Source organism: Pongo pygmaeus, chromosome 15, assembly GCF_028885625.2.
Source record: "Pongo pygmaeus isolate AG05252 chromosome 15, NHGRI_mPonPyg2-v2.0_pri, whole genome shotgun sequence".
In the NCBI taxonomy this organism is placed as follows: Eukaryota; Metazoa; Chordata; class Mammalia; order Primates; family Hominidae; genus Pongo; species Pongo pygmaeus.
The window spans coordinates 20646358-20673634 of NC_072388.2; the positions used below are offsets into that span (position 1 = coordinate 20646358).

Sequence of the window (27277 nt, forward strand, 5' to 3'; positions counted from 1 at the left end):
TAGCAATGACCAGGGCTATTAGTACCTGGTGTCTGTGGGTTTCAGAGCAGCTGTGGAGGTTCTGGGAGGTTCAGGGCATGAATTTTTCTGGCAGAGGGATTTATGCAAAGGGCTGGTCCAGAGTGCATATTCAGGAAGAGGTGCTGACAGACTCACCTTTGGCAATCGTCTAATTGTCTAATCGTCCAGCCCTGTAAGTGCTTTTTGCCTGGGAGGTGGGGTTCAAAATGCAGTCCCCATGGGGACATTTCTAAACCTTGGCTCATGTGCTTCCGGTGCCACTACCATTGTTGGCACTGTCCTAAGTACATGGGAGGTTTTGAGCCATGTAGAGAAGGAGGTGATGCAGTTTGTGCTTTGGAGGACTCCTGAGATCTGCCCTTTGGCAACTGTGTTTGAGTAGGAGTCCATCATTGGAAAATCTGGATGCCAGCAGACAAAAGATATGAGCTTAGGATGGGTCACGAACATATGGAGGCCACTTTGCCAGCAGCACCTTTGCAACGAAAATTGCTTTCATAGGAAATGTGGAAATGGCTGTGTAGAGATTTGGCCGTTTCTCCTTTTCTGTCTTTATACTTTCTTCTCTGCCTGACTTAGGGCCGTTAAATAAGAACAGCTATTAATCATTTGATTTCTTGTCCCCATCACTCATCAAGTATGACAAGAGGGATTCATTAACATAAAACCCAAAAAGAGAAAGGACAAAGAATTCAATTCTCAATGTCTTCAGAGTTGAACTTGACAACTCCTCAGCCTTAACCATCTAGTCAGCACCCCATGATCAACTGAGGTCAAAGAGGGCAATCAGCAGGTAATGTTAGTCAAGTGAGTATCTGGCCAGAGTCTGGCTGCCCTCATAGGAATTAATGCTGTGGAGTTTGGGAAAGGGAAATGAATCTGTGAGGGCTCACCCAGGCTGCCCATCTGGGAGAGATCATGGGGAGAGTTCTGAGTGAGGGAGTGAACACCAGATGGAAAGTCAAGCAGCAGGTTTCTGTTATGAAGCATCTCACAGTGTAAACACCAGCACTGCCAGTAAACTCAGCTTTGGGACTGGAACAAGACTTCAGGTCACCCTTGGTAGGTAACAGAAACCATGAGGTAACTTAACTGTGTGTTCCCCTAAAACAAGGGATACAGTAGAGGGGATATCCTGGCTGGATGTAGTCCTTCCTTCCTTCCAGTGGGAGGTGATCTCACTGAGGATACATACCTGCATTCAGTCAGTTCTTGTGCTATTTTTATACCTGTTACGGAGGCTTTCCTTTCCACCTGTGAAAACAGAACCTCTCTGCTCCAAGCTTCTTCAGTCTTTATTACCCTGTGTATTTCCTTTAGAACAGTGGTTTGGGAATTAATTTATCATCAGGACTTTGTCTCTGATGATATCACTCTGGGCAACAAAATGAAAGGGCTCTCAAATAGAGAACAGAGAGTCCTGAATACTCGGATAACTTTTCCAGAGTGATATGTGTTATGCGTAATGGGATGAAGTGGGCTAGAATGACCTTCCAATGACTGTTTTGGAGACACACTAAGGAAACTTGCTTAACATCCTATATCCTTAACTTGTTAGAACATTGGTGAAGTAAAAGCAAAACCTTGACCCTCTAAGAACATAAACAAATGCCAACTCCTCTCCCCCAAAGCACTGCCATGTTTCATTATGTGCAATTATGAAACAAATACATGATAATTTATATGAAATTACATAGATGAGTAGTTTGAGTATTTTGACCCATGAGTAAGATGCAAATTGTAGAAGTTCTCAGGAAGTTCTTCATACAAAGTGGTCCCTGAAGACAAATAGTGTACCTGGGCATAATTTGTTTGCAGTGTTGGTTTATGCACCATTTGGGGACCTGTTTGAAAGCTGATTATGTCCCAGTGTGCCAATTTGGGGTCTCAATTAACTGTGCTCAGTGCACTGATAAGTGCCCATATTTACAGTCTAGAAGCATGACAAAATGACCCCATTTCTGTAGGAAAAGGAGAATAGAACTGTGTGTGGTGTGGTACTTGTCAGTGCTGCTCCCTCTTGTCCCTGCCATGCTGGGAGGTGGCTGCAAGTTTTCCCCAGGAGGTTTTTGTTAGAGCATGTATTACTGTGACAATAACAATGACATGCGCTTTGGAGCAGGGACCAGACTGACAGTAAAACCAAGTAAGTTGGGGGAATGGGTCAATATTAAAAGCTGACCTGAGTGAGCAATGGTGCTGTTCTGGGCAGTTTCTGTGGGGTTAAGACACTGCCACTCCCAAGAGGATCTAATACCTGGTTTCTTTGTGCCTGAGACCCTGAGCTGGTTGGAAGTCTGTTAGTTGATGAATTCTGGCAATCCTAAGGATTAGGTCAAGAAGAAGTAGAAAATTTCACTGGTTTCTTCACTGGCTCTGGATATATAAAAATGCTAAATATAAGCTGGGTGCGGTAGCTCACTCCTGTAATCCCAGCACTTTGGGAGGCCGAGGCGGGCAGATCATGAGGTCAAGAGATGGAGACCATCCTGGCCAACATGGTGAAACCCCATCTCTACTAAAAATACAAAAAATTAGCTGGGCATGGTGGCACGTGCCGGTAGTCGCAGCTACTCAGGAGGCTGAGGCAGGAGAATCGCTTGAACCCAGAAGGCGGAGGTTGCCATGAGCCGAGATCGTGCCACTGCACTCCAGCCTGGCAACAGAGTGAGACTACAACTCAAAAAAAGAAAGAAAAAGAAATATGGCGGAGGATGTGGCATGGTGCTCCTGGTCCCTAAAGTAGCCCCTGGGACCTCGATGTTGACCTCCTGTGCTGGGTGGGATGGTTCTGCCCAACCTTGCTATTGTCCTCTTGTGCCTCTGGCACAAGCATTCTGTCAGAACCCAGTGTCCTAGGAACAAAACAGGGGATTTAAGATCAAGTTCAGATCTATCTGCACAGCCAGCTGTTAATTTTAGAGAACTGTCCTGACCTTGCAAAGGAACTGGAAACAGAGGCTGCAAGGTGGGGAGACTTCCACTAGAGGGGAAGGTGATCGCGCTTGCTCAGTCTTCCCCTCCATCCTTCCCACCTGTTGATTATTGTAAAGCCCCATAGGACTGTGTGAATTATGGAGGAGGCCAAGGAAATCTCATCTTTGGAAAAGGCACTAAACTCTCTGTTGAACCAAGTAAGTGTTGGGGATTCAAAGTCCTGATTTATCATCAGTACTTTGTCACTCTGGGCAACAGAATGAAAGGGCTCTCAAATAGAGAACAGAGAGTCCTGAATACTCAGATAACTTTTCCAGAGTGATATGTGTTATGTGTAATGGGATGAAGTGGTCTAGAATGACCTTCCAATGACTGTTTTGGAGACACACTAAGGAAATCTGCTTAACATCCTATACCCTTAACTTGTTAGAACATTGGTGAAGTAAAAGCAGTAAGTGCAACTAAAGTACAATGCAGAGTGAGTGAGAAGAGACTTGCCAACTCCTTTCTCTGTGATATCTTCCCCCCACCTTCACCCTTGAACCCTTGCTCCTGTCCATGCCCCTGTCTGTTCCCAGTCCAGACCAGCACGTCCTTCTGCTGGACATAGGAAAACTCCAGACTTCATAACATGTCACAGGGCCCCCTTCCTCAGATGGCAGATCTCAATGTTGATCACCTACCTCACTGTGGGGAGTGGTGACCTTGTCAGCAATGGTCTCCTGGAAGAGGGAAGCTTTATTTACATCATCGAGGGCCCATGGGTGACCCACAGTCTGTGTGACTGCGGTGTGATTGGTTTTCAGACATTAGCTTTAATAGGTATCATAGGAGAAGGGACATGGTGGCTACTGCAAGGGGTTTTTTGTTTTGGGAGAACGCACTGTGGAACTCAAACTCCGGGTATGCACTCAACTTCGGCAAAGGCACCTCGCTGTTGGTCACACCCCGTGAGTTCTTGTGGTTTACTAATTGTCCTTTCTGGAAAGAAATCCAATGGGACCTATTGAAACACAGCTGAATTTAATTGCTATGCCTAGCATGCAGTTGTTAACTATGTCTGATGTGTGAGCAAGATATGAATACATGTTTCCCTGGAGGCTGGATTTGGTTATCAGGTCTCGGGGCAGTTTGATAAATTGTACTAATGCTGCAATCACTGTTTTTCAAAGGTCCACAAAGCACGTTGTGGCTTTGGGAAAGGCAGAGATAAGAAGCAAAGCTTTGTAATAGAGACAGAAACAAGCCCATGAAAAGGGAAGCTACCAAAGCAATGGCATAGCCAAGGAAGTGTGTCCTCAACAGATAAGTGGCAAGGACCCTGTTGAGTTGATGCTTGTGTTGTCTGGTAGAATTAAAAAATAAGGTGAGTGGGCTGGGCGCAGTGGCTCATGCCTATAATTCTAGCACTTTGGGAGGCTGAGGCGGGTGGATAGCTTGAGGTCAAGAGTTCAAGACCAGCCTGACCAACATAATGAAACCCCATCTCTACTAAAAATACAAAAATTAGCTGGGCGTGGTGGCGGGCACCTGTAATTCCAGCTACTTGGGAAGCTAAGGCAAGAGAATCACTTGAACCCGGGAGGCAGAGATTGCAGCGAGCCTAGATCGTGCCACTGCATTCCAGCCTGGGTGATAGAGCGAGACTCCGTCTCAAAAACAAAAAGAAAGAAAAACAGAAAAATAAGGCGAGTGGACTGAGGACTCAAGTGAAGGGAGGGTAGCAGGAGTTCCAAGCTTGGCATGGCTTTCTTCCTCTAAGAGAATAGCAGAACAATGTAACTTTCTCTAGAGAGAGAACAGAGCCCTTGATTTATCACATCGATGCTTCTGTTTAGATAGCCCCCTTCCTCACCATAGGGACAAAGCAGGTCCCCACGTGGACTTCACCCGCTTAACTAGGCTGGCCGAGCCAACCCTATGGGAGAGGCAGAGAATCCCAGGACTGTGGAGGGCCTCCCCACGTCCACTAGATTATCTGTAATAAAACAGAATATTTATCTGAGTTGTGAAGCTGTGAGGGAGAGGGTAATCGTGATAGATTATAAAAAGCAATATTGAAAATTTTACAAGCTGTCTCCACACTTGCAGAATTCAGTGTGTTTTTTGTTGTTATTGGGTTTTTTTCTGTTAGAATTACAGAAACAGGGGTGCTTTCCTGCAGGCACCCTATTTGCAAAAATGTCTGCCATCTCACATTTCAGTAGTATTTTATCAACAATCCTCTGCACACGAACCAGCTGTGACAATAAGGTAATGGGGCTGATTTGTTAACAAATTGAGTTTACACATTTCAATGAGTGGCCTACTCAAAACACTCAGCTTGAAGCATCCAACACTGTCCATTGCTTGCCCCCTCCCTGAAACCACCCTCAAAGGCCAAAACACTTTCTTTTTGTAGCATCCATGATGGCTTTATCTTTTAAAGGTGGATTTTACTATTGATAATCAAAATCCTTTCAGAACCAAGGCTATTAAATAGAGGAGAGAGTCAACTAGTTACTGATACTGTTTCGGATCCAAAACTAGATGTAACTATAAAATAATGTCATGGGTTTGTTTATGTGGCTCATAAACTGGCTCTCAGGGGGAATCCTAGATGGAATATTTCAGAGGGTTCAACAGTCATTTAGATGTTTAAGTCCTCGTATGTTCACTAAATCAGCCTCTTTAATTAATAAACATGCATAAAGATAGCATGAGATTGAAGAACTTTTGCAAACTTGGACCCAGTAGAAGCAGTGAAGACTTTCCGTATGAATTAAGATATAATCCCAAAAAATTACTTTTAGAAAAATATGAGATCAAGGCCTTTCAATGGGGAAAGTGCATGTAATGCCCTATTTATTCATGGAGAGTAAGCTGCTTCCATAAATGGTAACATTATGTTGGTTTATGTAGAGACACATAACACTGTGACTACCTCAGGAACCTACAAATACATCTTTGGAACAGGCACCAGGCTGAAGGTTTTAGCAAGTGAGTATAACAGACAAGACAGGCTTTATTTTAAAGGTTGTTGGTGTTCATGTTTGAGGGACAAGGGAAGGTAGGACAAGGGAAGTACCCGTGTAAACTGTGCAAGCTAAAATCACTGCTATCTGAAGCGGCAATTCTGGGTCCCTCTACTCTGGACAGGAGGGGTGAAGGAGAGCTCTGAGCCTTACCATGATGGACTTACTGCCGATTTCATAAGAATTGTATCCATCATTAGAAAAATGTTTATGACTTGAAGGCCTCGAGAAACTCCTGTAAACACAACAGGAGTTCTGTGTTCTTTATTCTCTTCTTTTAAAACTGTATTCTCACTTTACATTTTTCACTCATTTTTCTGCCTCTTTTTATGCGTCTCTCCTCTGTGCAACTCAGTGCTTCATCTGGGCATTCATATTTTGAGAAATCATCTCAAGGGGAAATCATGTCCAGATCCTAGCATGTCACTCAAAGCTCTCTAAAATCTGGGCCCTTTCTGTTCTCCAAATTTATTTCCAGCAATTCCCTTTCATGAATGCTCTGCTCCAGGAAAACTAGGCATCTGCCTCCCTTGAATATTTACACATGCCCACACCTGTACCCTGTGTCCATACATCAGACATCCTGGATCCACCACCTAAAACAGGCTTGCACAGGTGATAAAATTTGGCCTCACCGTCTCTCAGCCTTGAGACCCAGCACAAGCATCACCAGATTTAGTTTCATAGGAAGAGTGAAAAATCATATCATTTTTTTAATTAAGCAGACCAAGGTAAGAGATCCATCAGACAAAGAAGCAAAGCAGGAAGGAAAGAGATGGCTTCTGTACTGGGTTTGAAAAGGAGAGCTCTGTCCCTGAAATAACACTAATATAATCCAAGTAGATTTACAGGCTGCATGTTTCTTGGTTTCCCTTTGGAGTGCTCCATTCCTAACACCAGTTGTTAAGCCCCTGGTCCTCCATGTGGCCGGGGTGAGGAAGTGGGAGGAGATCATGCTGGCCACTCAGTGGTGGTGCCCATGGAGTTTCGGGCTCAGACTTTCTGTGAGGTACCTCAAAATTGAGAGAAGCTCAAAAGGATCATGCAGGAAAAATGGGAGAAGTCACCTTCTCATAAGAGGATTATTTCTGATTAGTCCTTGAGCTGTGTTATGTCCTGGCGAAGGGACAGTAAGAGTAGAAAAGTCTTTCCTAGGACAAGGATAGGAAGTGGTGAAAAGTCCTTTTCCTGGTGACTAGCAAAGCAGGGATGAAAAGATCTGGAGTTGGAGTCCAGGGTGGATTCTAGGGAAGACAATTGCATAGGACTGTCTCGAGTTCTGTGGATTGAAAAGGTTGGGCATCCCTTCAGATGTTCCTGAGCTGACCTCGGTCAGAGGTGCCTGGCTCCAGCACCCAGAAGGTGTGACCAGCACGCCAACGCCTCCTGCCAGGTGGGCCATGACCGCTTCCCTCAATCCCTCCCACTGTGACAACAGTCTCTCTGATTGCTTTTGCTTTGGTGCTATGGACATAAAGTGTTCCTACTTTGTCCAAGTGAGGTATACAATTTTCAGAACCCTGGAGAATTATAATCTAAAACACCAGTGGATATGCTAGGATTTTGGCATTCAGTATCCTGGGCTTGTGCAGGAAAACTCTTTCTTTAGAACATGTAGAAAAACTATCCTTTATTTATCCAGTGTGGAAACAGTCCTGAAATCCAAACTGATACTGGGATCCTGTGCCAGGTTATTACTGTGACAATTACTTAATATTCTCTGTGCTCACGACATCACTCCTTCCAGAAGATCTTTAGGGAAAACTTAGTTCAGTTTCTAGGAGGCTTTTGCTCAGCTGAAGATCACTGTGTGAATAATAATGCAGGCAACGTGCTCACCTTTGGAGGGGGAACAAGGTTAATGGTCAAACCCCGTGAGTATCTCTGCTGAATCCATAATGAATGCTCTAATTTCAAAATGAAGCCATGGCACTGTGCTCTGTTTTCTGTTTTCTCCACTTAATTTTCTTTTTTATATTAATTCTAATGGTTACATGTTATCGATACATGGCATACGTATATATGAAAATGGACATACATGTAACTGGCGTGGGAACAAATGTGCTAGAGAAAAACAGATTTCTTGTCCTTTTTGTCTTAACCATTTGGGTCAGAAAGTCTGACTGAGTAGAACACGGGCTGGGTGAGCACTGCAGTGGGGGAATCCTTCTCCAGCAGCTTTGTCAGGATGATGCTCCTTGCTGGCCTGGTCAGAAGGCAGTTTTGTCAGGAGGTGGAGGTATGAACTAGTTAACCTCAGAAGAGCCTTTCCACCCCGACCATGCTGTGAATAGACTGCCATAATAAACAGTCTTTTCCGCTGCCTCTTTGGCCAGGGTCCCAGCTGGAGGAGCACGCCGGCCAGATTTGGGGATTGAAAGGGATTTCCTGATACACATTGGCCTGGTCGGTTTTGGTAAAGCTTTCTATGACTCTGTAATGCTGGCAACAACCATGAGCTGATTTAGGGATTGGGAACAAGCCTGGCAGTAAATCCGAGTGAGTCTTCATGTTAACTCTGTCAAACCTGTCTGTGCAGTTTGAAATATCTCAGAAATTGCCTCCTTCTTTTTTAGCCCCGATGTTTAAGATATCTAGTTATGGCTAGTGTTTTCTTCCTGTCCACCAAAGCTGAACCCTTGCCTACCCATCAAGCAAAATAACTAGATACAGGGATCCAGATGAGCACAGTAGGAAGGCCATTGGAGTGTTCAGCTGTTTTCTTAGAGAGCAAACACATTCGTGCATTCCAAAAAGGCCTGCCTGGGAGCACTGAATATTACAGAAGGTGAGAGTGTGCAGCACATTTCATGGCCGCATTAGTCTGCACTATGCCAACCTCACCGTGGGCCACTGGTAAATACTGTTGCTTTCCGGCCAAAGACAGGTCAAGTGCTGGGAACTCTTGGGACTTACAGTCATGCTAGTGACCATGCTAGAGCACATCTCCCCACTGTGGATTATCCAGAATGACTCAAACTTGCCATATAACTCCTGCATCTCTCAGTTCTCTTTGGCTTAGAGCCTTATTGTGGATTTGTTAGAGGTAACAGGAAAGGAACTGATTTCATCCTAATTCTGGCTTCTTCTGAGAAGTTATTCTCTGCAAGAGTCTTCAGGAGCATCTTATAGACCACCTACACTGTTCAGAATTTTGTTCCGCACACCAAATTGTGTTCCCAGCAGTGTTTGCTGTGGCTTTGGCTGGGGCCAGGTCCTGAGTCAGTTCTGGAGCTCCAAGCTTGGCAAAGCTGGATAAGGGCAAGGGGAGTTGTACAGCAGAACCAAAGGGCTTCAGGAAAGACATCTTTGATATAGACATTAATGAATTTCTAAATGGGCTTCTATATGCTATCCTGATAAGACTCTCTGGGGAGAAGGTCATCCTTTCCTTTGCAGCTCTAAATATAAGACATATGCAGAAAAAAAAAAGAATGAGAAATGTCTGTTACAGTGCCAAAATGAAGATAATGGGTATAAATATTGGGTGTGTTTTAATATTAAGTTTATGAAATGTAAGTCTTTCAGAAGAACTATCTCAGGATATATTTATTAGGTCAATGAACTATTTTATCAATGTGACTGGTATACACACTTCAAAGGAGAACCCAAAATGGCAGGCAGGGGAGGGTGGCTAATGAAAGGTATGGCATAGTGGTTAAGAATATGAATTTTGGAATCAAACTGTTCAGGCAAATCCTAACTCTGCAGGTTACTTAATCTCTTTATGCCTCATTTTTCTCATCTGTAAAATGGGGATGGTAATAGTACCTAGCTCACTGAGATGTTATGAGATTTAAAGAGCTAATACCTTTAATGGACTTTGCATAGTGGCAGGCCGATTGAAAGTTTTCAGTTAATATGTTTTTATTGCTACTATGTCAGGTTGCTGGAGGGAAGGAAGAAAAATGGAAATGATCCATAGTTTTTGTAAAGTACAGCATTAGAGTGTGGCTCTGGCAACACAGGCAAACTAATCTTTGGGCAAGGGACAACTTTACAAGTAAAACCAGGTAGGTCTGGATGTTTCCAAGTGAAGTGCAGTTATCCACTCTGTTCATTTTTTGTTTAATCTTCTCTGTCTCAACTTCTAACCAAAAACTCTTACTCTTAGGTTATATTTTCCTTTTATAAAAGTAAGTAGAATGTGTGTAAAGTCTGTTGATATGGTCTTTTCTAACTCACTTGGTTTCAGCTAGTGGCAAAAAGAGGGGTGTATTGGATCTGGAATTCTTAGGTTAAGGCTGAGAGAATGTCAGTTTGCCTGACTTGGAAGAAATAAAAACATCAAATGTGGGTGGCTCACACAAAAGAAGGTGATTTTTCATCATAATATACTAAAGTAGAAACCACCCTTGTGACCACCAGAATTATTCAAGTACTGTCTTCCAAGGACAAAATGGGTAGCATGGAAATGATATGTTTTTGTTTGGGGGAAAAAAAATGGGGAGAGAGAGAGAAAGGGGACTATTAGTTGTCTGGATTGTTAGGAAACATGGAAGACAGCACTTCTTGTTTTAAGGTTTGGCAAAGGTTATCACCAAGTAGAAGTCCAAATGTGTGTAACATACCCCTGGCAAACGTTATAGAAGAAGGAAGCTGGGGCCGGGCGCGGTGGCTCACGCCTGTAATCCCAGCACTTTGGGAGGCCGAGGCGGGCGGATCACGAGGTCAGGAGTTCGAGACCATCCTGGCTAACCCGTCTCTACTAAAAAAAAAAAAATACAAAAAATCAGCCAGGCGTGGTGGTGGGCACCTGTAGTCCCAACTACTAGGAGGCTGAGGCAGGAGAATGGCGTGAACCTGGGAGGCGGAGTTTGAGCCACTGCCGAGATTGCGCCACTGCCAAGATCATGCCACTGCACTCCAGCCTGGGTGACAGAGCGAGACTCCGTCAAAAAAAAAAAAAAAAAGAGAGAAGAAGAAGGAAGCTGGGAGCAGTGGCTCTCACCTGTAATCTCAGCATTTTGGAAGGCTGAGGCAGGAGGATCACTTGAGGCCAGTAGTTCAAGACCACCCTGGGCAACACAGTGAGACCCCCATCTGTACCAAAAATAAATAAATAAAAATGTGAAAAAAAGCCAGGCATGGTGGCATGCACCTGTCATCCTAGCTACTGAAGAGGTTGAGGCAGGAGGATCACTTGTGCCCAGGAGGTCAAGGCTACAGTGAGCCAAGAACACACCACTGCACTCCAGCCTGGACAACAAAGTAAGATCCTGACTCTAAAAATATATATTTAAAAATATAAAATAAATAAGTTAAATAAGGAGGAAGGAGAGGAAGAAAATTTGGCTTAGTAGGAAAGTGTTTTTGTACTGGGCAGAAACACTGTGTCAAACTGGGGCAAACAGCCTCTTCTTTGGGACTGGAACGAGACTCACCGTTATTCCCTGTAAGTCCTTACCACTTGACAAAAAAGCTCTTAATCTGTAATGACGAGTTCTCACATCCCAGACACCTAATGAATTTCTAAATGAGCTTCCATGTGTTAACCTGATAAAACTCTCTAGGGAGAAGGTCACCCTTACCTTTGCGGCTCTAAATGTAAGACATGTTGTAAGAAAAATTGGGAACTGTTAATTGCAGTGCCAAAATGAAGACAGTGATTACAAATATTGGGCTAGTTTTAATGTTAGATTTATAAAATATAAGCCTTTCCGAAGAACCATCTCAGGGTACATTTATTAGTTTGTGTCTATACAGCCCAATTGTCCAGTTACTTTGATTAATGTTGGTAGCTGATCCAGATATTTAGGGACTTCCTTGAGAAAACTTCTTTGGGCTCAAAATTGCATGAATTGAATGTCACATCACCTAAATAATTGCCAAATCTGTTTTACTTTGTGCTGTATAGACTCAGCCTAATAAAAACAAATGCTGTTGTGCTTTTTCCCAGTCTGTCTCCTCTCCACACAGAAAGTTTCCCTTCTACTAAACAGCATCTCTTCACATGAAGAAAAGATACCCAGCAAGCCATTTGACTTATTGCTGCTGCTATTTTGCATTTATATGACTCCTTTCCTTAGAAGAGATTAAGACACTTTATACGACTTATTAGCTAAACAGATTGACAGCCTAATTAAGAAGACAGAAACAGATTCTGAGTATCTTTTTGTGGCTGCTGTTCCTGCCCCCTCGTGTAGAACATTTGGTCAGATGGCTCTTTGAGACAGAAATAAGACAGGGACGTGGTCTCTGTTTGTAGTGTGGGGTGTCTCAGCTGCACCTAAGAGGTTGTCACAGGAGGTAGAACAGTACTAAACAGGTCAGGGCAACTGACACAGCCAGGAAAATTTCTTTCCCCTAGAACTTGTGTGTGCTCACCAAGCAAAGCGTGACTAATTTTGACATCCGTTGTTAGTGTGTGTCTGCCCTTCTTGCCTTTGTTTTCAGACCCTTCCTCTCTAGATCCTATTCCTTCCATCTCCAACTCCTGTATGTAAATCCCTGCTCTCTCCTTTGAATTCCTGACTGCTACGCCCATGCCCAGCACCGGCATCCCCACGCACACTGCTGCCTGCCTCTGTAACCATCAGCTGTATTTCTGAGGAGTTTCCTGGCTCCTTGAGTGATCCTCAAATGGCTCAGGGCCCTGAGGGAATCTTTGCTGAGGGTTGGCCCCAGCAGAGCCGCTGCAGAGGTGGAGGTGGCCACCAAGGGACACAGACTGCCTGCATGAAGGCTGGAGCTGGGCCCAGGATGAGGAAAAGCCTCGGGAAGGAAGGGCTGACACGAAATAAGGAATACCGTGGCACTCATGATATGTGTGTCTGAACCCTCTCTCATGCCCGAGAGGCTTTAGCTTCCACCTTGGGACACAAAACATGTGGTTATGAAGAGATGACAAGGTTTTTGTAAAAGAATGAGCCATTGTGGATAGGCTTTGGGAATGTGCTGCATTTCGGGTCCGGCACTCAAGTGATTGTTTTACCATGTAAGTATATCTTTTCTCATTTCTGTGGGCTGTTATGTCCGTAAATCATATAGAACAGTTCTTCACACACACACACACACACACACACACACACACACACACACACACACACACACCCATTTTCCAGTCACTGATGAGAAACAGTCTCTGGGTCTACCTACACAGCCAGTTTGACCATTAAGATGGTCAAATTCATTTTGTAAAATAATTTTAATTGGTTCCATTTAATGCTGCCAACAGCCAAGGGCATTAGCATGTCGTGGGAACCTAATCTATGTTCACTCACTGCTGTGGGAGGACAGTCATTTCTTCTTCTCCCCTGGCAGTCAGACTTCAGAATCCAGCTGACCTTTTCCATGCCTGTCTCTTCTGGCAGATTAAGTGGTTATTTCCACTAACTTTCTTGTGGAAAAACACATAAGACAGATATATTCTCCTTCAGTTTTTACTAAGAAAGCTTTGTGGTTATTATTTTGACAATAAACTTCAGCTAGCATAGTCCCTACTATTCATGTTAATAATATCCTGACTTGAACCATCATATTTTCCCCACATCATTCACAATGCATTTCAATGCTGTAACCCACTGCACCGTCCCCAGCCCTTTTATCTTCACAACGTTCTCTAATAAGGTAAACAGGGTCATACATCATCAAACATATGTCACAGACAGAAAAGCTGACACACAGACAAGTTAAATAATTTAAGTCAAACCAAAAAAAAATCATAACTGGGATTAGAGCTTCAGATTCCCTATTTTCTTACAGTGAACTGTCTTGAGCTGTCACTTAAAGCATTGAAAACATAATAAGCACAGGCCATAGGCATTTTCAGAACATGAAACTACTGAAACAAAAACTGACTGATTGCTTTGGTGTTTTAAATGTATCCCCAAATCTTCTTTGCTATTGAGAGTCATTTGGTGCCAGTGACAGGGAAGAGCAGAGGGGCTTAGGAGGTTTTTGTAGATCTCAATATCACTGTGTCTTATAATACCAACAAGCTCATCTTTGGGACTGGGACCAGATTACAAGTCTTTCCAAGTAAGTACTAGAAACCAAGGAGCCATTTTGAAAAGATGTTTTCTTTTTCTTTTTCTTTTTTTTTTTTTTTTTTGAAATGAAGTTTTGCTCTTTGTTGCCCAGGCTGGAGTGCAGTGGCATGATCTCGGCTCACTGCAACCTCCACCTCCCAGGTTCAAGCGATTCTCCTGTCTCAGCCTCCTGAGTAGCTGGGATTACAGGCACCTGCAACCACGCCTGGCTAATTTTTGTATTTTTAGTAGAAACAGGGTTTCACCATATTGGCCAGGCTGGTCTTGAACTCCTGACCTCAAGTGATCTGCCCGCCTCGGCCTGCCAAAGATTACAGGCGTGAGCCACTGCACCCGGCCTTAAAAGGTGTTTTCTATAAACAGGCACGTTCTCACAGCACTGCAGGCCACCCTTCCCAACTCTGAGCTCTGTAGGGGCCTTTAGCACCTATAGTTGCAGAACCCTCTATAAACCAATTAATCTATATGTGAACAATTTAACCTATATGTGAACACCATGGTGCTGACTAAAATCTTATCAGCAGTGAGAAGAAGGCACTAGAGCGTCAGTTGCATTATGACTCTAAACAAATGATCTGTTTCCCTCTTTTGCATTTTTATTTAAAATATCAGGGAAGGTGAAGCAAGTTCAACTTCTCCAATTTGAAAACTGTTTCTGAATTATGCTTCCCTTGTATGCAGAGAGACCTAGATTGACTTTGGATGTTTAGTCATTCGATTTCATCATCTGTGTCTGGAATCTATAATGGGCAAGGGAATCAAATGTAATTAAATGAGCAAATAATCTCCAATAGCCAATATTCCTATGTTGTTTCATTGTTTTATGTGCTTTGCTCTAGACTTTTTATCTGGGCTTTATCTCTAATAGGATCCCCGGAAGGACAGTGAAGGTTTTTATTAAGGTTTTTGTGTCTGTGTGGATAGCAACTATCAGTTAATCTGGGGCGCTGGGACCAAGCTAATTATAAAGCCAGGTAAGTCTCAGAGATGTGACTGTAAGGGAGAGGAGACACTAGTTGAATAATGCACAAAGTGTAGCATGCAGATTATATTTTTAAGAATAAGTCAGCCTGCTGGAGACAATGTACTCAACCCAAATGGGGTCTCCACTCCCAGTGAGAAGCATGTCAGCCACTAACTCTTTTGTTTGGTCTAGTAGCTTCTGGAATGAATAATGCTTAAGTAGCCCTCTAAGAGAACAGAGCCAGGTTGTTAAGGAATATCTAATTCCCTCTGATATGGTTAAAACTCTTTCCCAAGGACGGAACCACCCTCATTCCATTGGAAGAGCAAATTCAGAGAAAAAGGAAAGGGTCACAGCCAAAGATGGTAAAATTTTCAAAGGTGAAAAATAGCAAGTCTGCAGCTCTCCTGACATCCTTGCCTCAGGCTGCTGTCCCACGTGGAAAGCACATGCCTGCAAAGCTCTCGGTCACTTGCTGGAGTCACTCAGGGTTCTGGGCCTTGGGATGTAACTTAAATGACAGTGTCAGGGCATGTCAGGGGAATATGAAGGCTGCAGCGATGCCTGCAAGTCAGCTTTTGCTGCACTGGGACTGAGGTGTTCCAAGCCTGGAAAGACACAAAGCTGTCCCCACCCCATCCTGCTGTGCCCCTCCTTGAGGGTTAGTGTAAGGCTCTGAAGGACTGTGTGAATTATGGCAGTGCTGCAAACAAGCTCATCTTTGGAACTGGCACTCTGCTTGCTGTCCAGCCAAGTACGTAAGTAGTGGCATGTGTCAGGTGGATTCTGTGTCCATAGCAAGTGGGAAGCGACAGCCACCCTTTGGTGGAAAGGAGGGCTGAAGGTTGACTTTGTTCACTGCTGTCATCTCTTATCTACCATGATATAGCAGGCTGTCAAAATTCCCATTCTCCTGGATGGCACACCACAATCAGGGGAGGGGAAACATGCTAATTTTATGATAAACCCCAGGGGAGAAAAAGACTACTGTGGGAAAATTTAGTTGAGAAAATCAAATTGTTCTCAACTAAACGCTGCAGGCTTTATGCTTCTGTGAACCCAATTTCCCAGTCATTCATTGACCCTGAACATACCTTTACCTGTGCAAATACAATCTCTCCTAACCTATTTATACAATTCTGTATCTGCTGGTCCAAATGCCTTCTTCTATAGGCCATGTTTTTATTTCTCTTCCAAAAGAGACTCCAGAGTCATCCTTGGGAAGAGTGCTGAGAAGTCAGGCAGGCCTAACTCCCAGGGGTCGGGGAGGAGAAAGAGAAAGCTAAGGGTAACTTAGCTCAGTATTAGAACTGTGATCCACGTATCTGTCACTCTATTTCCTATGTTTGCTTCCCTTTTGTTTTCTCTAGAATAAGTTCTTTTTGTTTGCTCTGGACACCCACTGCTGCCAGAATGAAAGGAGAGAAATTAGATCAGTTTTGAATACTTCCTCTTGAAATATAAAGAATCAACAAGTTACAGTCATGTTGGGGACTTCTCCTCTCTCTAAGCTTAAATTTCTATTACATAAGCCTTACTTTTAACCAAGAAAGTCAGTGACATGATATCACTGTCTGGGATGCTCAACCCTCTCTCTTTTCTCCAGATACTCCATGTATACTAAAGCTCAGCCAATGCTCAGCTTTGTGATAAAGGAGCTGTTGTGTGTCTTTATCTCTGCCTTTAGGATACAACCTTTTTTATAATAGAAAATGTTCACTTCTCCCATTTATTTCATGCCTAGACTCTCTACCCCTTCCTGGCTGAAACAGCATATGGGTCTGTGGTGGAACTTCTTTGGGAAAAAAAAAAAAAAATAGAACTGTTTGACTTTTGCCACTCTTCCCTCATGAAATGTTTTTTAGGCTATCAAATAAGCATTATTACACATTAAGAAGGCTTTGAAATAACTTGATCACTGAGTCTGGAGGTGAGCTGGGATGGCTCTGTAGCTGGAAAATATCCCTGTGGGTGTAGGAATGTACTGTCCCTTCAAACTTGTGTGTCTAGGGCTGAGCTCACCCATATGACAGCAAGAGTTCTTAACAAATTAGATTCAGCTTTGGCAGTTTTATGCCTAGAAATGCAAAAGAATTTTAAAAGCTCATAAGTTTGGCACTTTTAAGGGAGAAATTTTTTGCTTTATGTTGCAGAACCAATTTTTCTTCCTATCATAAAAGGCCAGAAACACAGGGAAAGCAAAAAAAAAAAAAAGGCAAAAAAAAAACAAGGAGCGTCTAACTGCCCCCTCACCACAGTGCTATGTGTTTGGTAGGGTTTCACTAGGGGTTTCAGTAAAGGCAGGAAGTGCTGTGGGAATAACAATGCCAGAGTCATCTTTGGAGGTGGAACTCAGCTGGTGGTGAAGCCCAGTAAGTGGCCATGTTTTATTGATATTTGACCAAACAAATAAATCCTGTGAAGTTAGTGGAGATTTAATTTAATATGTAAATAAATGTACTTCTTGAAAAATGACTTTTGCAAATACATGAAACATTCGCGATTATTGAGACTAGAGCAATAATGATAAATAAAGGCAAAATGAGACCACCCCAAATCACCTTTAACACGGTGGCTTAGCCCTCTTTCTTCTAGAGAGATATGGGGCCATGAGCTATTTACAGCCGCAGTATGTCTTAAACTGTGTTCTGCAATGATTTGTGTGTTTACTCTGAGTTTAGCCACAGAACTTGTTTTCCATTCTATTAAAAATGAGAATCTATCTCACTTTAAATGCTACTAATATTTATAAGGTACCTTGTCTCTTGTGCCTGCATATATATTCATTTCAAAAAGATCTAATAAGAAACCCAAATATTGTCGCATTTTGACAAATGTCCACATCTAGTCCCGTAATGTCAAATTTCACTATAAACACAGCCTGACTATGCAAATGCAGTGGAAGAAAAAAACAATTCAGAAATGGATTGACAATCTGAGGTGGCTTTATAAACACCTAAAAGGAAATTCAGAGTGAAATAAAATGGCAAGAATGATAACACGATTTTTGTTTAATGATCAATTCCTCCATGGGGAATAAAACTTTTTAAACCGACCTCCTTGAAAAGGAGGGAAGTAGGCATTCAAGAGCCTGGCATTCCCGGGTGTGCTCCTGGGGTGTCTGTTTCTCCACATTGCCATTTTGGAGAAAACAGGACCCATCCAAATGTCCAACCAAAAAAATAATATTAAGAGGCTGGAGTAACCACATTGACTGTCTGTTATTAAACCCTACAACAGGTTATAATTAAGATTATGGAATGACTAACCCAAGGAGCTTTAAAATAGGATAGCCTAGTTTTAAATGGTTCAGCCTTGGGAAATGCTGGAAGACAAGGAAATGAGATAGATGACTCCATAGGTTTGTTTTAGATCTAGTGAACATATCCATCCCATGTTAATTTTTTTTTAACGACTATGATAAAGAGCACCTTTGGGGTCAGGTAGACCCCAAAGGAGGAAGAGAAAATGGGACTTGGTTCTTTAAGTGTCAAACAAGTATCCTGCCAGGGTTGAGGGCAATGGCATAAGGTTTCCATCTCTTGGTGGTGAGAGATCACATCCATGGACTGTGGAAGAAGAACATATTCTAAAAGACGGGGATCCCTCTGGGCTAAAATGAATGATGCTCATGACCCCCAGCTAGGGCAGGGCTATAATGAGTACAGCAAACATAAGGCAAGGTATCCTCAGAATTTGGTGACAGGGCAAATTCTAGAACTTAAGGCTTAGAGCCAAGGTAAGGGAGGGCTCTGTAATGCAGTTCCTTCTCAGGTGGAAATTCAGATATGTGCCCTAAGTGACCCATTCCTGCCCCATTTTTGTTTGGGCTCTGAAAAGTGGATTCCTAGCTCAGTGGCTGTCTGCCAGGTATCTCTTGCCTTCAGTAACAGAATTATATTTGATATTGGAAAGGAGCTTGTTGAATTGTTGCTTTTATAATTCACTCTCAGTGTCAAATGAGGTCATTCAATTTCCTCCCGCACATTTGCAATAAGCAGCATAAAATCCAAGCAGAACAACTAGAAGACACAGAGAAAGATGGCTGAGCCGATAATGAGGCCTGTTTATTACAGGAGAAGAGACAACGTAGAGATCTGTTAAGTCCCATGAGGGTGAAATATCCATCAAAAAATATGTAGCTTTCCCCAAAAAAAAAGTCACTAGGAGTTTTTGTTATGGTCCCAATCACAGTGTGAACAGAGATGACAAAATCATCTTTGGAAAAGGGACAAGACTTCATATTCTCCCCAGTAAGTGCTGTTTATGTGATTTTCTGATATTGACTCCCACTGAGTTCAAACTGTTGTGAGTGTTGAGTAGGAAAGTTTCTAAGACGTGTGGGTGGCCTGTAGGTCCTGGGCTCTTCTCTTGCAGAGGCCCAGTCCTCAGCCTTTCCACAGCTAAGCCAAATACCAAATTCTCCCCTCTAGGGCTGGAAAAGTTGCTACCAGTCCTCTGCTACCCAAATATAAATTATCTTTTTCATTGTTTATTAAGAAGAGTAAAAGAATCGTGATGCTTTGTCCAGAACTCATTTTCCAGTCTTTCCCCCAGGCTTGTCCCCGGTAACCTCTGTTTGGACACATTGTTAAGCCCAGCATGATTTTTGGCTCCAACTAAATTGATTTTGGAAATGACTCCAGCATACCTATGACCCCTCTCCTTCCACCCTCCATAAAAGATATATTTTTCTTTATTTGGCCTCTGCTGAGATTCCTAGCTTTGGTGCCCCAGGATCTCTCATTTCCCTTGTTCCAGGGATAAGTGAGAGATGACTTTTTAAAGAGCTACTTTCATGTTAGAGACAACAAAGAGAGTATGCCAGCAAGAGCAACATCTTGCATTGAGCCTTCTCACTGTATGCCATTTTCCAAATCTTTTTCTTTATTTAGGATAAGTGACCACTCCTTTTATTTCTGGTACAGCAAAGAGTACATCATGATATCAGAAACAGGGATTTCCTTTGGAATATTTTTCACAGGCTAACAATAAGCTAGAAGTCTGCAAGCAGTTCAGAAATGCATCCCTGAGCTACAACTCTATGTATGGAAGCTCATCAGCAGGGTAGACAGGCAAAGCAGAAACATTTTAATTATACCATACTTTGTAGAGATTGGGGGAGAAGTGGGCAAATGCATGCTAAGGAAAAACAAAAACTATGGTTAAGTGGGGAGATTTCTGGATGATTCTAACAAGGAAGAGGACCAACAAGAGGAAACTTGCAGGAAAACCACCAAGGCCAGGCATTCAGGGTTTTTGTTATGGAGGAAATCACTGTGGGAATTCAGGAAACACACCTCTTGTCTTTGGAAAGGGCACAAGACTTTCTGTGATTGCAAGTAAGTGTTTCTAGCCATCCTTGATTTTGATCAGCAATGGCTTCTTCCCTTGAATTGTTTTTCAGTGTACCTAGAATGCTTTTGCCCCCAAGAAAGGTTTAGAAAGAGCTAGGTCATTAGCATTGCGCAGGAAAATTACAGGTTATTCTGTTATAATTCGAAAGCCAACTGGACGGTCATGAACGCACACAGAACTGGGCCCTGCATTGCACCCTGGCCTAGTTGCCTCCAGCTTGTTCTGACCGTAATCCTGGGCCAGTTTCCGCCTCTGATCCCAGGAGACCAAAGCCCTGGGCAGAGAACCAGACTACTTAGCCTCGGGGAAGCACAGAAAGGCTTCTCTGAGATCCATAAGCCTTTTTTTTTTTTTTGAGACAGACTCTCGCTATGTCGCCCAGGCTGGAGTGCAGTGGCGCGATCTCGGCTCACTGCAAGCTCTGCCTCCCAGGTTCACGCCATTCTCCTGCCTCAGACTCCCTAGTAGGTGGGACTACAGGTGCTCACCACCGCGTCAGGCTAATTTTTTGTAATTTTCTTTTTAGTAGACACAGGGTTTCACCATGTTGGCCAGGATGGTCTCGATCTCCTGACCTCGTGATCCACCTGCCTCAGCCTCCCAAAGTGCTGGGATTACAGGCGTGAGCCACCGTGCCCAGCCCCAAAAGCCATTTTTAAATACATTGCAGGTTTCTATTTAATGTTGTTATGCATTTTGATTTGCCCAAGTAATACATTAAAATTTCTCATTGTAAACCATTCAAATTACAGATAAAGGCCAGGCGCGGTGGCTCATACCTGTAATCCCAGCACTTTGGAAGGCTGAAGTGGGCAAATCACCTGAGGTCAGGAGTTTGAGACCAGCCTGGTCAACATGATGAAATCCCATCTCTACTAAAAATACGAAAAGGAGTCAGTCGTGGTGGCAGGCACCTATAATCCCAGCTACTCAGGAGGCTGAGGCAGGAGAATCACTTGAACCCAGGAGGTTGAGGTTGCCATGAGCCAAAGTCATGCCACTGCACTCCAGCCTGGGTGACAGAGTGAGACTCTATCTCAAAAAAAAAAAAAAAATTACAGATAAAGCCAGCATTCACCTTGGCCACTTCCTTCAGTATCAGTTTCCTCCTCCCCAAAAGTGACCACTGAGACCAGCTTGGTGTGTTGTGATGAGTTTCTCTGTGGAATATGTTTATGTGAAATCCCATCTTCAACCAGGGAAGCTTGAGAGGGAAAGGGCTCAGACCACAGTTTGCAGGATTTCAATTAGATATAAGGAACAGTTGATTAGATGTAAGGGCTTTTAGCAAAGGAAAGCTTTATAAAAACTAGGAGCTGTTAATAACTAGACAGGTCTTCTGACAGACAACATATTGAGGACAGGAGGATGGATTCGATGACCTCTGAAAGTCCAGCCAGGACTCTGGAGGACTCTGAGGAATGGTCTGTTCCATAGCCCGCCTCTGTAATGCCCTTCTCTCTTGCCTATTGTCTGGTTGTTGTTACAGTCTGAGCTTTTGTCAGAGCTGCTCCTATGCTGTGAGTGGTCTGATTTTCTCCGCATCTCTGGGGTTTTTGCAAAGAAAGGAAACTCTGTGCATACTCTGGGGCTGGGAGTTACCAACTCACTTTCGGGAAGGGGACCAAACTCTCGGTCATACCAAGTAAGTTCTTCTTTCTGGCTAATTATTCTTCCCAAGAAGCCTGTCTTCCATCATGCAGAAGCTGTCAAAACACAGGTGGTGTTTTCTTTGCTTGGTTTGTGTTGGGTGGTTAGTGATATCAGTTGGAAAACAAGGTTATTAATGCACATATTCCCTGGGGCATTGTATTTGGACATTTACTATCCATGTAGTCTCTCCCTGTGAAAATATGTGAACCTCCACAAAAAGAAAGGTCCAAGGAAAGTAGCAGGGAAAAGGCAGGAATTGGATGAAAATAGCCAAAGAGCCTGCAGGAATACAAACAAGGCAGGATCCCAGGAGACAGAGCAGTAGCCACTTTGAGTGAATTTCCCAGGAGGTGCTCCTGCCAAGGCCCATTCCTTCAAGGAAAATTAAGGCAAATAGAATTGGGCTGGGGAGTTGCTACTTATTAGTATTCCTCCCACTTTCTAACCTAATTATGAGGAGGTTGTTTTGGCCATGGGCAGTCATCTCAGGTTTTGTTTTCCTGCTTTCCTCCCCAACCTCCGCCTGTCTTCCTAGAGGCCTGAGTCAAGGTTATTGCAATAGCACTAAAGACTGTGTAACACCAATGCAGGCAAATTAACCTTTGGGGATGGGACTACGCTCATTGTGAAGCCAAGTAAGTTGTGTTCTTCTTTGCCTAGGCCTTCAGGGGCAATCAATCAAATCATTAGTTTGAAAAAGACTTTAATCCTATGCATCTGGTTGGGCTCTTTATTAATGTTCTTTCTCCAGGCCAAAGAGAGTTGGTTCTCTTCCCTGCTTTAAAATGAGATGTGAGTGCATGTATGCACACGTGCATGCCCACATGCAGACTCTTGCTCTAGCTCATGGTAAGGGCTTCTCAGGAGCATATACAACATTTTGAAAGAAATAGAGAAACAAACAATAATGAGCCAATGGAGCTGTCAGGAAGGTTCTCCACCACCCCCGACCAGGCTTCCCAGCAGGATCTCTGGCTATATAGGATGTGCTCGCACTATATCGGATGGTCTAGGATGGGAAATATCTCTCTGTAACTAATTCCAAAATTTGGCAACCCTTATTGCCAGAAAGTACTTCTCATATCTAAGTTTGATCTCCCAGCTGCGATTTAAATATCTGCTTGAAAAGAACCACTAGAACTCTGTACATCTGGATTGAGAATCAAGTAACTGCCATAGAATATGAGGCTCAGCACTAAGCCCACCTCTGCAGCACCTCTGACGTGTCGTGGGTCCCCTCTGGACATTTTGAGCTCAAGTAATAGTGGATTAAGCAGGATAGCACGAGCTTTGGAAACAGAAAAACCTGAATTCAAGTCCTTGCTCCACTACTTACCTAGCTGTGTGACCTTGAACAAGTTACTTAATCTCTCTGAGCCTCAGTTTCCCCATCCACAAAATGAAGATAAAAATATTCCTATCTCGTTGAGTCATTGTAAAGATGAAATAATACAGCTGAAGTATTTAGGATAGTACTCAGAACATAGAAAAAGCTCATTAAACCCTCGCTATTAATAATAATGATAAACATCATCTCTAACCCACTGCAGAGCCTTCGTTTCGCCCCTCGGGCTCTTCTGTCAAGGTTCTGTTATACATCAGCAGCAGAGCTGGAATTGGGGGGAGGGTGGAGAATGTCAGCCTGTTCTATGAAATTCTTCACCTGGGATTTGAAAGTGGAAATAGAAAGAATCCTGACTAATTTAAATACAAAATCATCCAAGTGTCAGAGGCAGGGGAGAGGTTTCTGCAGAGAGCTGCATGGCTGGGACCCTCAAGGCTCCACACACACACTTGGAGCAGGGATGCAGGTCACAGGATGGCAAGGCAAGGGTTGCAGAACTGAAACCTTGTACTTCCCCATCACCAAAATGACCCCAGCATGATTTCCTTTAAGGTGTCCTGAGCCCCTTCCCAAAAGACAGGCTCCCCATGGGGAGGGGCAATGACAGAGGGAAGATGGAAACTTTATGGGAAGGGCGATCTTTCCCAAGGTTGTCCTTCTACTCTTCAGGCTAGTGAAGCTCATGAGAAATATGGCTCCTGAAAATAGCCACTAAATGAAACTCTCCAACCTGGAGGTAGAGGATCAGTAAAGAATGCAGAAGCAAAATGAGGCAGTTTATTTCAAAGAAAAGAGGTTGAGGGCAAGGCGGGAGTTAAGTCACACATCTAAATCTGGGAAAGGAAGCATTAAACAGAAGATGGAGGGGCTCGGCTCTCCACCTCCACCAGGATTCAGACCACAGGACATGGCTAATACTGCAAGAAGGGAGTTAGGTTAGTGGTAAAACCTTTCTAATAGGTTTTTGAACAGTGAAAATGAGCTGTCAGGAGTAGTTGCCAGGGCACTTTCTCTAGAGGGTTTTTGAAAGGAGATAGACACCCTGCTATCAGAGGTGATTGGAGTGCAGCCCTGCCTCAAGGCAGGAGGAGAAATGAGAGAACCTCTTTAAGCCTCTTTCCAGCCCCCAAAGCCTGTTTCCATGAAAAAGACCCAGGCTCATTAATGCAGAGCTGCATCCTCCAGGACACAGGGGGTTGCTGGGTTGTTAAGTTTGGAACCTTTGCCGCCTTAGTGATTCCCAAACTCCCTTTGTTCTCAAGACTTGACTTGACAAATGGGCTGGCTTTTTCCCTTTAAAGCCAAAAACACAGGTTCTGAGTGCTGTGTTATTTGTGGTGTTGAGATGCCCAGGCTGGAGGGAGGAAGCTCTAGGGGGTTTTTGCTGAGCCCAGAAACACTGTGGGGATAACTATGGTCAGAATTTTGTCTTTGGTCCCGGAACCGGATTGTCCGTGCTGCCCTGTAAGTACAGTTAAGTGGAGATAGAAAATGAGTCCAGTGCTTAATGTGGGGAGAAGCTGCAGGGGCTTGAGGCCAGGAGTCCACTGTGACCTCAGGAATGGTGATGGAGAAGAAGGTTAAAAAAGGAGTGAGAAACAGAACCATATGGACAATACAGAGGAAGGGTTCACTTTTTCAGGAAGGAAAATCACAAGGCCACGTGATTAACACTGGAGGAAATGCACTCCTTTGGAGGGTCCCTTCTCAGGAGGGCTTTGTGTCGGGGAAAGCTGAGTTGTTAGGTTTTTGATGCTGAGATAATCACTGTGCAGAAGGACAAGGCTTCTCCTTTATCTTTGGGAAGGGGACAAGGCTGCTTGTCAAGCCAAGTAAGTGACATATAATTTATATGTGCTGAATATTATTATCTCCAAGAGAAAAACTTGCCCTCTTTTCCACGGGTGCCTCCTTGGGTCAGAAGGACATTAAAGGTGTTGAGCAGACCAAGGCCCAGTACCTCGTCACCTTCTTCATCCTTGAAGGAGCTTTAAGAGGTGTGGAGGGGAAGAAACCCACCAGGACCCCACCAATAAGCCCAGCCTTGGGACCCCTCTACTCTGTCAGACTTGAATAAGAACCGTCTGATAACTAGGTCTTCCTCAGAAGGGGACTCCAGCATAGTTATCCCCATTTGATAGATTTTGAAACTCAGGGCCAGGCACAGTGGCTCATGCCTGTAATCCCAGCACTTTGGGAGGCTGAGGCAGGTGGATCACCTAAAGGTCAGGAGTTCGAGACCTGCCTGGCCAACATGGTGAAAGCCCATCTCTACTAAAAATACAAAAAATTAGCTGGGCATGGTGGCAAGCACCTGTAATCCCAGCTACTCAGGAGGCTGAGGCAGGAGAATCGCTTGAACCCAGGAAGCGGAGGTTGCAGTGAGCCAAGATCATGCCATTGCACTCCAGCCTGGGCAACAAAAGTGAAACTTCATCTTAAAAAAACAAACAAACAAAGTCAGGCAAGTAGAGGCCAGTGATTAACACTCTTCCAATAGGAACAGAACCCAAGCATCCCGAAGTAGTTTTTCCAGTAGGCTCGTGAATTCAAAACATCAAGTTATTTAAATGACAGAGCAACCGTTTTGATCAGCCGTCATTTGAGTAGTGCTGAGGACTGGGTCTGACCTTGGGTAAACTCCTAGGCTGGTGGGTTTCTATCCCTGCAGCGTCTAAAGTGGATGCCCAGGCTTCACTGACCCTAGCAGTCTGGCTTTCTGCCCCTGCCGCCCAGGAGGTGCAGCTCTTGGCACACACTATCCTTAGTGTCTTGAAAGAAGAGAAATTAAAAGAGAAAGGGGGAAAAGCTTATACCTCATATCATGCAGTTGCCTCATTTTGTAGCAAGATTGTTTCCCCATGAGCAGTTTGTCTTCATTTAGCAGCTGTCTTCTCTGGGGAAGCCATTTTGTAGAGGTGTTTGTCACAGTGTGACAACTGACGGCTGGGGGAAATTGCAGTTTGGAGCAGGGACCCAGGTTGTGGTCACCCCAGGTAAGCCCCATTCCCTAGAGCCTCACCTGCCCTTAGTATTTGGCATGTTCTGCATGCCAAATATTTCTAGCTGAGACTATAAGAAACACATCTGAAAGGAAGCCATTTCCCTGAACAGCAGTACCCAAAGCCATTAAGCAAAAATGAGAGATCAGACTGGTGTTAAATAGAAACGTTTTTGGATAAATAGTAATTCTCATTATTCTCTATCAGTCTCCTGTGTGAATACCCTTATTTCCCTTATAAGGAAAAAAGTTAACGATAAGCAGTATAGCCATGATTCTTGCTGTGGTGTGGGAGCAATCTGCTGTGGATTTGGGGGTGGAGGATTAGAAATGTGTTCAGGCAGATTGGATGTGTTTTTGACAGGATATGTAACACAGTGTGAATTATAACCAGGGAGGAAAGCTTATCTTCGGACAGGGAACCGAGTTATCTGTGAAGCCCAGTAAGTATAAAATTGTATCCCTGGATTAAGCAATGTCTGTGGATTAAGGGCTGATTTAGACCTAATTATACACTGTGAAGAATTATACCATATGAAGAATGTTTAGAGAGGGAGATGAGCATCACATAGGAAGCCAAACATCGTCCTGGCTAGGATCTAGCATCTCGGTGCAAAATGGGCTATGTAAGTGTGTCTCTGGGAATTGCTCCTGAATATATGTGTTGGGACTAAAATGTATGACTGGCTACTTGGGGTATTGGCTGGGATCATATTCCTGGATTTATGCAGTAATTGGTGACAAGATTTCTAATTCCTTAATAAACCTTCTAAGGCACTAATCTATTTGGCTAAGATTATGTCAATTTATAGAAGGAAAGAACCTTGTAAATAATGATCATTAATCAAGAGTAATGTGATTAGTCTCCCTCAAAGTCTGAAAAACCACTTTTTTTAAAAAAGTTTACTCATGACTACTGAGGGACACTTCCTGTTTCTGAGACTTTCAGCCAAAAATTCATACAGCGTAGCCTCACGGAGCAGAGAGAACCTT

The 27277-nt window shown here is 43.6% G+C and overlaps 1 protein-coding gene and 1 gene segment (V, D, J or C); both read left to right on the top strand.

The window, feature by feature from the left end:
• LOC129012899 (T cell receptor alpha variable 41-like) overlaps positions 1-3777 on the top strand; it is a 188552-nt gene extending 184775 nt beyond the window's left edge. Inside the window, 1 exon segment of the V gene segment in view lies at positions 3083-3777. Coding sequence covers positions 3083-3280 — 198 coding nt within the window.
• The window catches only part of LOC129012897 (T cell receptor alpha chain MC.7.G5-like), a 595859-nt gene that overhangs the window by 537753 nt on the left and 30829 nt on the right, over positions 1-27277 (top strand). The window contains exon 3 of the mRNA XM_063651408.1: positions 5862-5937. Within this exon, the coding sequence (XP_063507478.1) occupies positions 5862-5937 (76 nt within the window). The remainder of the gene's footprint in view (positions 1-5861; positions 5938-27277) is intronic.